Raw genomic sequence first — 13,508 nt, 5'->3', positions numbered from 1 at the left:
AGGTACAAATGATGACGGACAATAGCTCCGAAGACCAGAATAGCGATAGCGACTCCAGAAACAAGAGACTAAGCTGTCTCAAATTACATAATGTACTTGCCAAAGAGGATTACCAAACCATTTGGGTTACCCTCACAATAGCAGGGTCCCCAGTTAAAATGGAGCTAGATACAGGATCAGCTCTAACCGTAATAAATCGACGAGATTACGAGAGGCTATTTTCGCATATACCTCTAAAAGACACATCCATTATCTTAAAAACATATATGGGGCAGAAAGTCTACCCCAAAGGAAAAATAAGGGTGCCTGTGGTATACAACGGCAAAGAAATACAAAAGTTGTATTTATACATTCTACAAGATGGTGGTCCACCGTTGTTGGGACGTGAATGGATAAGGAAGATACGTTTAGACTGGCACTCCATTCAGGCACTGACGGTGACCAGTAAGGAAAAAAACAATGATGACATCATACCTGAACGATTAAAAGACATCTTGGCCAACGCCAAAGAAGTGTTTCAAGAGAAACTAGGAACCTTGAAAGGCATCACCGCCTCAATAAAAGTGGAAGATACAGCAATTCCAAAATTTTTTAAGGCAAGACCGGTGCCATACGCAATACGTCCGGCAGTCGAGGCAGAGCTGAAGAATTTGGAAAAGGCAGGCGTATTATCCAAAATAGATTGGAGCGAATGGGCAACACCCATCGTTCCAGTCATGAAAAAAACATTGAAAAATAACTCTGAGGAACAGAAAAAAATTTGCATCTGTGGGGACTTTAAGGTGACTGTAAACCCGGTCCTTCACACGGTACAGTATCCTCTTCCGAGGATAGAAGATATTTTCGCCTCACTATCCGGAGGGAAACGTTTCACAAAAATTGACTTGGCACAGGCATATCTACAGATGGAGGTTGAGGAGACCTCTAAAAAGTATCTCACAATAAACACACACAAAGGCCTGTACCAGTACAATCGACTGGTTTTTGGAATAGCATCAGCTCCAGCTATCTGGCAAAGAGCTATGGAGCAAGTCCTGCAAGGGATTCCGGGGACTCAATGCTACCTAGACGACATCCTTATAACAGGAGAAAACGACAACGAGCACCTTGCCAATTTGGAGCAGGTGCTCACTAGGCTGAAAGAACGAGGCCTACGAGCAAATCGCCCCAAGTGCGAATTTTTCCAAAATCAGATATCATATTGTGGCCACATAATTAATAAGGAAGGGTTGCATAAGTCACCTGAAAAAATTGAAGCAGTTATAAAAGCCCCAGCACCTGAAAATGTTTCACAATTAAGGTCATTCCTGGGATTAATAAATTACTATCATAAATTTTTACCGAACTTATCAACTATTCTACACCCTCTTAATGATCTTCTACAGACAGGAGTGATTTGGAAATGGAACGAAGACTGTAAACGTGCCTTCCATAAATGTAAAGACTTAATCACATCCGAGAAAATTTTGGCTCATTACAACCCATCACTACCAATCAGACTGGCGTGCGATGCATCCCCTTACGGCAAAGGAGCGGTATTGTCCCACAGATTCCCTGATGGCTCGGAACGGCCGATAGCTTTTGCGTCACGCTCATTGAACTCAGCTGAGCGTAACTATGCCCAGATAGACAGGGAAGCACTCAGCCTGGTATGGGGAGTGAAGAAATTCAACCATTACCTACACGGACAAAAATTTACCTTGCTGACTGACCATCAACCCCTCATCTCCATATTCAACCCTAAAAAAGGTGTCCCCATTATGACGGCACAAAGACTACAGAGGTGGTCCCTTTTTCTAGGGGCACACCAATACAACATTGAATACAAAGGGTCAAAACAGCATGGGAATGCTGACGGTTTATCACGCCTACCGTTGCCAACGATAGAAGAGGCACCTACAGTAGACCCAGTAGAGATATTCCACTCTACCATAGTGGAATGTCTACCGGTGACAAATTCTGCCATTGAAAGGGAGACAAGAAATGACCCTACTCTCTCACGGGTCTACGATTTAACAGTGAAGGGATGGCCAGCACATGGCGAACCACTGTTGCCAGCATTCTCGCAAAGAAGAGAACAGCTGTCAGTGTGCCGAGGAACCTTGATGTGTGGATCCAGAGTGGTGATTCCACCCAAACTCCAGGATAAAGTGCTAAAGGAGCTTCACGAGGGGCATCTGGGTGGAGTGAAAATGAAGAACCTAGCTAGGGCGTTTGTATGGTGGCCAGGTATCGATGGAGACATCGAAGACATGACCAAGAGCTGCCTAGGATGCCAGAAGGTCCAAAATGCTCCGCCACAGGCCCCTCTACATCCATGGGAGTGGCCCTCATCTCCCTGGCAAAGGGTGCACATCGACTTTGCTGGTCCATTTATGGACTCAATGTTCTTAATCGCAGTTGATGCACACTCCAAGTGGCCGGAGGTAATAAAGATGTCCTCCACCACCACGGAAAAAACCATCACAGTATTAAGGACCATATTTGCCAGGAATGGGCTGCCGGAGCAGATATGTTCTGATAATGGACCGCAATTTGTGTCCGAAGAATTCAGAAAGTTCTTAAAGAACAATGGGGTAAAGCACTACACGTCCGCCCCATACCATCCCGCCACCAATGGATTGGCTGAAAGGTTTGTCCAGACCTTCAAGAAGGCCATCAAGGCCATGGGTAATGAAGACATAAAACTTCAGCACAAGGTGGATAACTTCTTATTCGCATATAGGAATGCAACGCATATGGTTACTAACCAAACTCCCGCCATGATGTTCTACAATAGAAACCTAAGATGCCGGCTGGATTTGGTCAAGCCCAACATCCGAAGGGACGTGGAGAACCGGCAGTTTCAGGGCATGAATGAAAGGCCAACTAGGGCCTTCCAGATAGGCCAACCGGTTTTGGCCCGGGACTACCGTACCGAGAAATGGCAGCCTGGAACTATCTGCACACGATTAGGACCACTGATGTATACCGTGGACATCGGAGACAGCATAATAAGGCGCCATGCTGACCAAATCATCAAGTCATCCGAAAAGGGACAACCTACGCCACCACTCTATACATCTAACGATGAAGTAGAGATACCCATATCTACCTCCGATCCGGTGATACTGGAGCCCGATGAACCCAACACTGGCCTTCAAGCCGAATCAGCCTTGCCAGAAGAACCTACTACACCACCAGAAACTACTACACCCCCGAGGCGTTATCCGGACCGAGTCAGGAAGCCTCCTGAGAGACTAACTTATAATTAATTAATACAGTAATGTATATTATTTTGCATATAACATGTAATTAATAATTACTTAAAATATGATGTACAAGTTAGCTAGAAGGGGAGCAATTATGGTGTATGTGCCTTTAAGAGCCCCAGGAGTGCATAATGCCGGTAATTGCCACTTGGGCTATATAAGCCTGTGTATTGTGTATATCCTTTAGAAACCCCCCCGCAGACTTGCTTAGTAAATACCTATGAACCAACTCCTGTCTTCAGTGTCTTTATCGACACACGGACACTACAGATATATTTCTTAAGGCTAAAGGGATCAAGGGGTATGGGGAGAAAGCAGGGACCGGGTACTGAATTTGGATGATCAGCCATGATCGCATTGAATGGCGGAGCAGGCTCGAGGGGCCGAATGGCCTACTCCTGCTCCTATCTTCTATGTTTCTATGTTTTTATGAGCCCTTTGCCCATTACACTATGCAGAGAATTGATCCTGAGCTTTGTTGATGGATTGTTTGTGTTTTTATATTTTAGGATATTTTAGGCCGTGAGACACTAACCAGACAACCAGAGAAACAAGTGAGTTAGTCGCTCATGCAGATAGAGAGTAGCCTTCGCCCACACTCACCCTGTGTACAGAGTGACCCCTGTCCCCACTGACCCTGTGTACAGAGTGACCCCTGTCCCCACTAACCCTGTGTACAGAGTGACCCCTGTCCCCACTGACCCTGTGTACAGAGTGACCCCTGTCCCCACTGACCCTGTGTACAGAGTGACCCCTGTCCCCACTGACCCTGTGCACGGAGTGACCCCTGTCCCCACTGACCCTGTGTACAGAGTGACCCCTGTCCCCACTGACCCTGTGCACGGAGTGACCCCAGTCCCCACTGACCCTGTGTACAGAGTGACCCCTGTCCCCACTGACCCTGTGCATGGAGTGACCCCTGTCCCCACTGACCCTGTGTACAGAGTGACCCCTGTCCCCACTGACCCCGTGTACAGAGTGACCCCTGTCCCCACTGACCCTGTGTACAGAGTGACCCCTGTCCCCACTGACCCCGGGTACAGAGCGACCCCTGTCCCCACTGACCCTGTGTACAGAGTGACCCCTGTCCCCACTGACCCTGTGTACAGAGCGACCCCTGTCCCCACTGACCCTGTGTACAGAGCGACCCCTGTCCCCACTGACCCTGTGTACAGAGTGACCCCTGTCCCCACTGACCCTGGGTACAGAGTGACCCCTGTCCCCACTGACCCTGTGTACAGAGTAACCCCTGTCCCCACTGACCCTGGGTACAGAGTGACCCCTGTCCCCACTGACCCTGTGTACAGAGTGACCCCTGTCCCCACTGACCCTGTGTACAGAGTGACCCCTGTCCCCACTGACCCTGTGTACAGAGTGACCCCTGTCCCCACTGACCCTGTGTACAGAGTGACCCCTGTCCCCACTGACCCTGGGTACAGAGTGACCCCTGTCCCCACTGACCCTGTGTAGAGTGACCCCTGTCCCCACTGACCCTGTGTACAGAGTGACCCCGTCTGCCCTCTGACCCTGTGTACAGAGTGACCCCGTCTGCCCTCTGACCCTGCATACAGAGTGATCCCACGTGTCCCAGGGAACACTTTCCCCGTTGCACCCTGTGTAGAGAACGATCTTGTACTACGTTTGTATGGCGGGAGAAGGCTATAGTGGGATGGCTAGTTCGGCTATCCATTTGATGGCCTCCGGGGATGCCGAGTGGAGAAATGAGGAGCCTCCTGCTACAGATCTTAGTGGGCAGGTTGATGTGATGTGTTCCAGGGTCTGGGACTCATGGCCACAGTCACACGTCGGGTCGTCCCTCATCTTCCACTTGTGGAGTCGGTTGCTGCATCGTCCGCGCTCTGTGCGGATTGAGTGGCGCGCCGTCCACTGTCTTCGAGGGAGGTCGGAGCCAGGGACCTCTGCTGTTGGGCCAGTGATGAGGGGTTGGTTCTTTATGTTGCCTGCGTCCCACAATTCTCTCCATCTGGATAGTGGGTCGATATCAGCTGCATGAACAGTGGCTGCTGATTCCAGAATGGCCTGTGTCACTTGTGTCCCGGGAAGCCCTTTGCTCATCGCAGCCTGTGTAGTGAATGAACGTGTGACCGCGGAGCCCTTTCCCTGTTGCACCTTGCAGAGAATTGATCCTGAGCTTTGTTGATGGATTGTTTGTGTTTTTATATTTTAGGATATTTTAGGCCGTGAGACATTAACCAGGCAGCCAGAGAAACAAGTGAGTTAGTCGTCGTGCAGATATAGAGTAGCCTTCGCCCACACTGACCCTGTGTACAGAGTGACCCCTGTCCCCACTGACCCTGTGTACAGAGTGACCCCTGTCCCCACTGACCCTGTGTACAGAGTGACCCCTGTCCCCACTGACCCTGTGTACAGAGTGACCCCTGTCCCCACTGACCCTGTGTACAGAGTGACCCCTGTCCCCACTGACCCTGTGTACAGAGTGACCCCTGTCCCCACTGACCCTGGGTCCAGAGTGACCCCTGTCCCCACTGATCCTGTGTACAGAGCGACCCCTGTCCCCACTGACCCTGTGCACGGAGTGACCCCTGCCCCCACTGACCCTGTGTACAGAGTGACCCCTGTCCCCACTGACCCTGTGTACAGGGTGACCCCTGTCCCCACTGACCCTGTGTACAGAGTGACCCCTGTCCCCACTGACCCTGGGTCCAGAGTGGCCCCTGTCCCCACTGACCCTGGGTCCAGAGTGACCCCTGTCCCCACTGACCCTGGGTCCAGAGTGACCCCTGTCCCCACTGACCCTGTGTGTACAGAGTGACCCCTGTCCCCACTGACCCTGTGTGTACAGAGTGACCCCTGTCCCCACTGACCCTGTGTGTACAGAGTGACCCCTGTCCCCACTGACCCTGTGTGTACAGAGTGACCCCTGTCCCCACTGACCCTGTGTGTACAGTGACCCCTGTCCCCACTGACCCTGTGTGTACAGAGTGACCCCTGTCCCCACTGACCCTGTGTGTACAGAGTGACCCCTGTCCCCACTGACCCTGTGTGTACAGAGTGACCCCTGTCCCCACTGACCCTGTGTGTACAGAGTGACCCCTGTCCCCACTGACCCTGTGTGTACAGAGTGACCCCTGTCCCCACTGACCCTGTGGGTGCAGAGTGAACCCGTCCGCCCTCTGACCCTGTGTGTACAGAGTGACCCCTGTCCCCACTGACCCTGTGGGTGCAGAGTGAACCCGTCCGCCCTCTGACCCTGCGTGCAGAGTGAACCCGTCCGCCCTCTGACCCTGTGTACAGAATGATCCCATGTGTCACAGGGATCACTTTCCCCGTTATACCCTGTGTAGAGAATGATCCCGTACTACTTTCGCATGACGGGAAAAGGTTATAATGGGATGTCTAGTTTGGCGAACTATTCAATTGCCACACAACAACACATTTCGAGTAAGCGCGAGATGCTTGATGATGGAGTATACGGAACAGACTGTATTTAATCCGAGTTTGTGTGTTCGGCCCAACTAGTCATGAGAGAGGCTTTTGTCTTTTCGTTCTATCTGTTGAGCCGCCGAAGAAATGCTGAAAAACATGCTCTTTTATACAGCATATATATTTAGAGTGACCTCTGTCCGCAATCACAGTGCGTACAAAATGATGCTGTGTGACGCAATAATGACTCACTACGCACTTGGTTGAACATAAAGTAAGGCTTTAATCGACTTGTAACAAAATATGAAGGTCTAGTTAGTAGTCACTAGCTTCCTGTTTCCAGATTGTCTCTGGCCAAGTTGGGCCCACGCCCGAGTATTTATACTCCTCGGACGGCGCCCTCAGCTGGCCGTCCAGTAGTACTTCCTGAGTTACTTCTTGTAGAAGTTGCGATTTATGACACTGTGTCCCAGGAAACCCTTTGCCTGTTACACCGTGTAGAGAATTGATCCTGAGCTTTGTTGATGGATTTGTTTCTGTGTTTTTATATTTTAGGATCTTTTCAGACGTAAGACAATTGGCAGGCAGCCAGAGAAACAAGTGAGTTAGCCCCACCTGCAGATAGAGAGTAGTCTTCATCCCCACTCACCCCGTGTACAGAGTGACTCCTGTCTGCCCTCTGACCCTGTGTACAGAGTGACCCCTGACCCCACTCACCCCGTGTACAGAGTGACTCCTGTCTGCCCTCTGACCCTGTGTACAGAGTGACCGCTGTCCCCACTGACCCTGCGTACAGAGTGACCGCTGTCCCCACTCACCCCGTGTACAGAGTGACTCCTGTCTGCCCTCTGACCCTGCGTACAGAGTGACCGCTGTCCCCACTCACCCCGTGTACAGAGTGACTCCTGTCTGCCCTCTGACCCTGCGTACAGAGTGACCGCTGTCCCCACTCACCCCGTGTACAGAGTGACTCCTGTCTGCCCTCTGACCCTGTGTACAGAGTGACCGCTGTCCCCACTGACCCTGCGTACAGAGTGACCGCTGTCCCCACTCACCCCGTGTACAGAGTGACTCCTGTCTGCCCTCTGACCCTGTGTACAGAGTGACCCCTGTCCCCACTCACCCCGTGTACAGAGTGACTCCTGTCTGCCCTCTGACCCTGGGTCCAGAGTGACCGCTGTCCCCACTCACCCCGTGTACAGAGTGACTCCTGTCTGCCCTCTGACCCTGTGTACAGAGTGACTGCTGTCCCCACTGACCCTGCGTACAGAATGATCCCACGTGTCCCAGGGAACACTTTCCCCGTTACACTCTGTGTAGAGAACGATCTTGTGCTACTTTAGTACGGTGGGAGAAGGTTATAACGGGATGTCTAATTCGGCTCTCCATTCGATGGCCTCCTGAGATGCCGAGTGGGGAAATGAGGAGCCTCCCTCTACAGATCTCAGTGGGCAGGTTGATGTGATGTGTTCCAGGGTCTGGGACTCATGGCCACAGTCACACGTCGGGTCGTCCCTCATCTTCCACTTGTGGAGCTGGTGGCCGCATCGTCCACGCTCTGTGCGAAACATAGAAACATAGAAGATAGGAGCAGGAGTAGGCCATTCGGCCCCTCGAGCCTGCTCCGCCATTCAATGAGATCATGGCTGATCATCCAAATTCAGTACCCTGTCCCTGCCTTCTCCCCATATCCCTTTAGCCTTAAGAAATATATTCAACTCCTTCTTGAATATATTTAATGAATTGGCCTCAACTGCCTTCTGCGGTAGAGAATTCCACAGGTTCACCACTCTCTGGGTGAAGAAATTCCTCCTCATTTCTGTCCTAAATGGCTTACCCCTTATCCTTAGACTGTGACCCCTGGTTCTGGACTCCCCGACCATCGGGAACACCCTTCCTGCATCTAGTCTGTCTAGTCCTGTTAGAATTTTATAAGTTTCAATGAGATCCCCTCTCATTCTTCTAAACTCCAGCGAGTATAAGCCCAATCGACCCAATCTCTCCTCATAACGTCATTCCTGCCATCCCAGATATCAGCCTGGTGAATCTTCGCTGCACTCCCTCCATGGCAAGAACATCCTTCCTCAGATAAGGCGACCAAAACTGCACACAGTACTCAAGGTGCGGTCTCACCAAGGCCCTGTACAACTGCAGCAAGACATCCTTGTTCCTGTACTCAAACCCTCTCGCTGCGAAGGCCAACATACCATTTGCCGCCTTAACCGCCTGCTGCACCTGCATGCTTACCTTCAGCGACTGGTGCACAAGGACACCCAGGTCTCGTTGCACTTCCCCTTCTCCCAATCTATTGCCACTCAGATAATAATCTGCCTTCCTATTTTTGCCACCAAAGTGGATAACCTCGCATTTATCCACATTATACTGCATCTGCCATGTTTCTGCCCAATCACCCAACCTGTCCAAATCATACTGGAGTTTTTCGGCATCCTCCTCACAGCACACACGCCCACCCCACTTTGTGTCGTCTGCAAACTTGGAGATATTACATCTAGTTTGCTCGTCTAGATCATTTATATATATTGTGAATAGCTGGGGTCCTAGGACCGATCCCTGCGGTACCCCACTAGTCACTGCCTGCCACTCGGAAAAAGACCAGTTTATTCCAACTCTTTGCTTCCTGTCTGCCAACCAGTTCTCTATCCAAGTCAGTACCTTACCCCCAATCCCATGTGCCTTAACTTTGCACGCTAATCTCTTATGCGGGACCTTATCGAAAGCCTTCTGAAAGTCCAAATACACCACATCCACTGGTTCTCCATTATCTATTCTACCAGTTACATCCTCAATAAATTCCAGTAGATTAGTCAAGCACGATTTACCTTTTGTAAATCCATGTTGACTTTTTCCGATCCTGTCACTGTTTTCCAAGTGCTCTGCTATTACATCTTTTATAATGGACTCTAGCATTTTCCCCACTACCGATGTCAGGCTTACCGGTCTATAATTCCCCGTTTTCTCTCTACCACCTTTTTTGAATAGTGGGGTAACATTAGCTACCCTCCAATCCATGGGAACTGTTCCAGAGTCTATAGAATTTTGGAAGATGATCAGCAATGCATCTACTATTTCGAGGGCCACTTCCTTCAGCACCCTAGGATGTAGATTATCAGGCCCTGGGGATTTATCGGCCTTCAATCCCGACAATTTCCCTAACACCATTTCCCTACAAATACTGATTTCTTTCAGTTCGTCCCTCTCATTTGACCCTATGTTCCCGACATCTCTGGGAGGTTATTTGTGTCCTCCTTTGTGAAGACAGAACCAACGTATGTATTTAATTGGTCTGCCATTTCTTTGTTCCCCATTATAAATTCCCCTGATTCTGACTGCAAGGGATCTACACTTGATTTCACCAATCTTTTTCTCTTCACATATCTATAGAAGCTTTCACAGTCAGTTTTTATGTTCCTTGCAAGCTTACTCTCATACTCTATTTTCCCCCTCTTAATTAATCCCTTTGTCCTCCTTTGCTGAATCCTAAACTGCTCATAATCCTCAGGTTTACTGCTTTTTCTGACCAATTTATATGTCCTCTGCTTGGACCTTATGCTATTCCTAATTTCCCTTGTTAGCCATGGTTGAGTCACCTTTTTTGTTTTATTTTTATGCGGATTGGGTTGAGCGCCGTCCACTGTCTTCGAGGGAGGTCGGAGCCAGGGACCTCTGCTGGGTCAATGATGAGGGGTTGGTTCTTTATGTTGCCTGCGTCCCACGATTCTCTCCATCTGGATAGTGGGTCGATATCAGCTGCATGAACAGTGGCAGAGTGACCCCTGTCCGCCCTCTGACCCTGTGTACAGAGCAACCCTCTCCGCCCTCTGACCCTGTGTACAGAGCAACCCCTGTCCGCCCTCTGACGCTCTGTACAGAGCGACCCCTGTCCGCCCTCTGACCCTGTGTAGAGAGCGACCCCTGTCCGCCCTCTGACCCTATGTACAGAGCAACCCTCTCCGCCCTCTGACCCTGTGTACAGAGTGACCCCTGTCCCCACTGACCCTGTGTACAGAGTGACCCCGTCCTCACTAACCCTGTGTACAGAGTGACCCCTGTCCCCACTGACCCCATGAACAGAGTGACCTCTGTCCCCACTCACCCCGTGTACAGAGTGACCACTGACCATGTGTACGGAGTGACCCCTGTCCGCCCTCTGATCCTGTGTACAGAGCGACCCCTGTCCGCCCTCTGACCCTGTGTACAGAGCGACTCCTGTCAGCCCTCTGACCCTGTGTAGGGAGCGACCCCTGTCCGCCCTCTGACCCAGTGTAGGGAGTGACCCCTGTCCCCGCTGACCGTGTGCGCAGAGCGACCCCTGTCCCCGCTGACCGTGTGCGCAGAGCGACCCCTGTCCCCGCTGACCGTGTGCGCAGAGCGACCCCTGTCCCCGCTGACCGTGTGCGCAGAGCGACCCCTGTCCCCGCTGACCGTGTGCGCAGAGCGACCCCTGTCTCCGCTGACCGTGTGCGCAGAGCGACCCCTGTCCCCGCTGACCGTGTGCGCAGAGCGACCCCTGGCCCCGCTGACCGTGTGCGCAGAGCGACCCCTGTCCCCGCTGACCGTGTGCGCAGAGCGACCCCTGTCCCCGCTGACCGTGTGCGCAGAGCGACCCCTGTCCCCGCTGACCGTGTGCGCAGAGCGACCCCTGTCCCCGCTGACCGTGTGCGCAGAGCGACCCCTGTCCGCACTGACCCTGAGTACAGAGCGACCCCTGTCCCCACTGACCCTGTGTACAGAGTGACCCCTGTCCCCACTGACCCTATGTACAGAGCGACCACTGTCCCCACTGACCCTGCGTACAGAGTGACCCCTGTCCGCCCTCTGACCCTGTGTGCAGTGTGACCCCTGTTCCCACTGAGTGTTTGTCCAGAATGACCCCTTCTGCCCTCTGACCCCGTGTACAGAATGTACCCATGTGTCATGGGGATTACATTCCCCGTTATACCTTGTGTAGAGAATGATTCCCGTGCTACTTTCGTATGATGGGAAAGGGTTATAATGGGATGTTTAGTTTGGCTAAATATTCGATGGCCTCAACAACACATTTGGAGTAAGCGCGAGATGCTTGATGGTGGTGTATATGAAACAGACTTTATTTAATCCGACTTTGAGTGATCGGCCCAACTAGTCACGAGAGTGGCTTTTGTCTTTTCGTTCTATCTGTTGACCCTCCGAAGAAATGCTGAAAACCATGCTCTTTTATACAACGTATTTTGCCTTTATACAGGTGCATGTCATAGACAAGACCAGCATTCCCTATAAGCTGAGCGGCCGTGCTTCTCTCTGCCGCTCCTGCGCTGCCCGGGACCTGCTTTTTCAATGTTACTTGTCGTCTGTGAAAGGGCCGCGCCCCCCCTTAAAGGGACCGCACCCCCCCAAAAAATAACAGGGAATATTGGATAAAACCTCATGACGTTTCTATTCCTGAATCCTTTGAAGACTGTCATGTAAACAGTTGTAGCTGTTTATACCAAAGCTACTTCCCCTAAACAAGACCTCCTGATATAACTGTTCTTAAACACTTTGAGGAACAGTCTTTATTAACCATTATCTTTCTATACTGCAGGTAATGGAATGCCTCTACCTGTGTTTATTACCCTAGCCCCTGAAGTTACACTGTAATCACTCATGGCTGACATCATCACTGCACAAGCAAGCAGACATAAGAACATTAGAACAGAAGAAATAGGAGCAGGAGTAGGCCCTTTGGCCCTTCGAGCCTGCTCTGCCATTCAGTAAGATCATGGCTGATCTTCTACCTCATCTCTACTTTCCCGCACTATCCCCATATCCCTTGATTCCCTTAATATTCAAAAATCTATCGATCTCTGCCTTGAATATACTCAACGACTGAGCCTCCACAGCCCTCTGGGGTAGAGAATTCCAAAGATTCACCACCCTCCGAGTGAAGAAATTTCTCATCTCAGTCCTAAATGGCCGACCCCTTATTCTGAGACTGTGACCCCTGGTTCTGGACTCCCCAGCCAGGGGAAACATCCACCCAGCATCTACCCTGTCAACCCCTGTACTAATTTTGTATGTTTCAATGAGGTCACCTCTCATTCTTCTAAACTCTAGAGAATATAGGCCTAGTCTACTCAATCTCTCCTCATAGGACAATCCCCCCATCTCATGGACCAGTCTGGTTGTAATGAAATCTGTTTGTCTTGGTCCTGTATTTGTTTTGCACTCATGTATATTACCCTCCCCCACTGTATAGTTTCACTTCCTCTTTCCCGACTAACCTGAGAGGTTCCAGGTCTTGGCTCCGCCCCTGACTTCTCTTACATAAAGATCCCAGGATCTGTATGACTCATTCCTGTGAACCAGTCGGCGTGTTGAGATGTTAGCTCTGATCTTAGTGATTAAAAGCCAACTTGTTTAAGTCTATAACTTCTAGTTTTGTGGTTATTGAAGGCCCATCAATTTTAATCACTAAAGAATACTAGGATGGATCGACTCCTAAAACCAGAGCGTCTGGACTTGGATCCACATTCTGCTGAAGCATCAAATCAATTTGGACACTGGCTCAAATGCTTCGAACTCTTCGCGGGGGCCTCATCCGCTAGCGAGGTAGATAAACTGAGTCTACTGACTACTCGCGTAAGTCATCGGATTTATTCGTTCATCCGGGACGCCACCTCTTACACGGAGGCCATCACTATCCTGAAGGCCCAATACCAGAGGCCGGTAAACGAAGTGTACGCCAGACATCTGCTGGCTACACGCAGGCAGCGACCAGAGGAATCAATGGACGATTTCTTACAGGGCCTAAAGGACCTGGTCCGGGACTGTAACTGCAAGGCCGTGACGGCCAACGCGTACTCTGACGAATTG

At 50.8% G+C, this 13,508-nt stretch overlaps 1 protein-coding gene across 4 annotated transcripts in view; it reads left to right on the top strand.

The window, feature by feature from the left end:
- The window catches only part of mical3a (microtubule associated monooxygenase, calponin and LIM domain containing 3a), a 706,722-nt gene that overhangs the window by 246,862 nt on the left and 446,352 nt on the right, over positions 1–13,508 (top strand). The window contains exon 15 of one of the 4 annotated variants that reach the window (XM_086008561.1): positions 3,761–3,805. The exons of the other annotated variants lie outside the window; for them this stretch is intronic. Coding sequence (XP_085864687.1) covers positions 3,761–3,805 — 45 coding nt within the window. The remainder of the gene's footprint in view (positions 1–3,760; positions 3,806–13,508) is intronic. 4 annotated transcript variants of the gene reach the window in all.

This window comes from Somniosus microcephalus, chromosome 16 (assembly GCF_052327205.1).
Source record: "Somniosus microcephalus isolate GS21.2 chromosome 16, FLI_Smic_1.0, whole genome shotgun sequence".
Taxonomy (NCBI): Eukaryota; Metazoa; Chordata; class Chondrichthyes; order Squaliformes; family Somniosidae; genus Somniosus; species Somniosus microcephalus.
The sequence above is the reverse complement of the archived record's forward strand: the minus strand, read 5'-3'. Positions and strand labels throughout refer to the sequence as shown.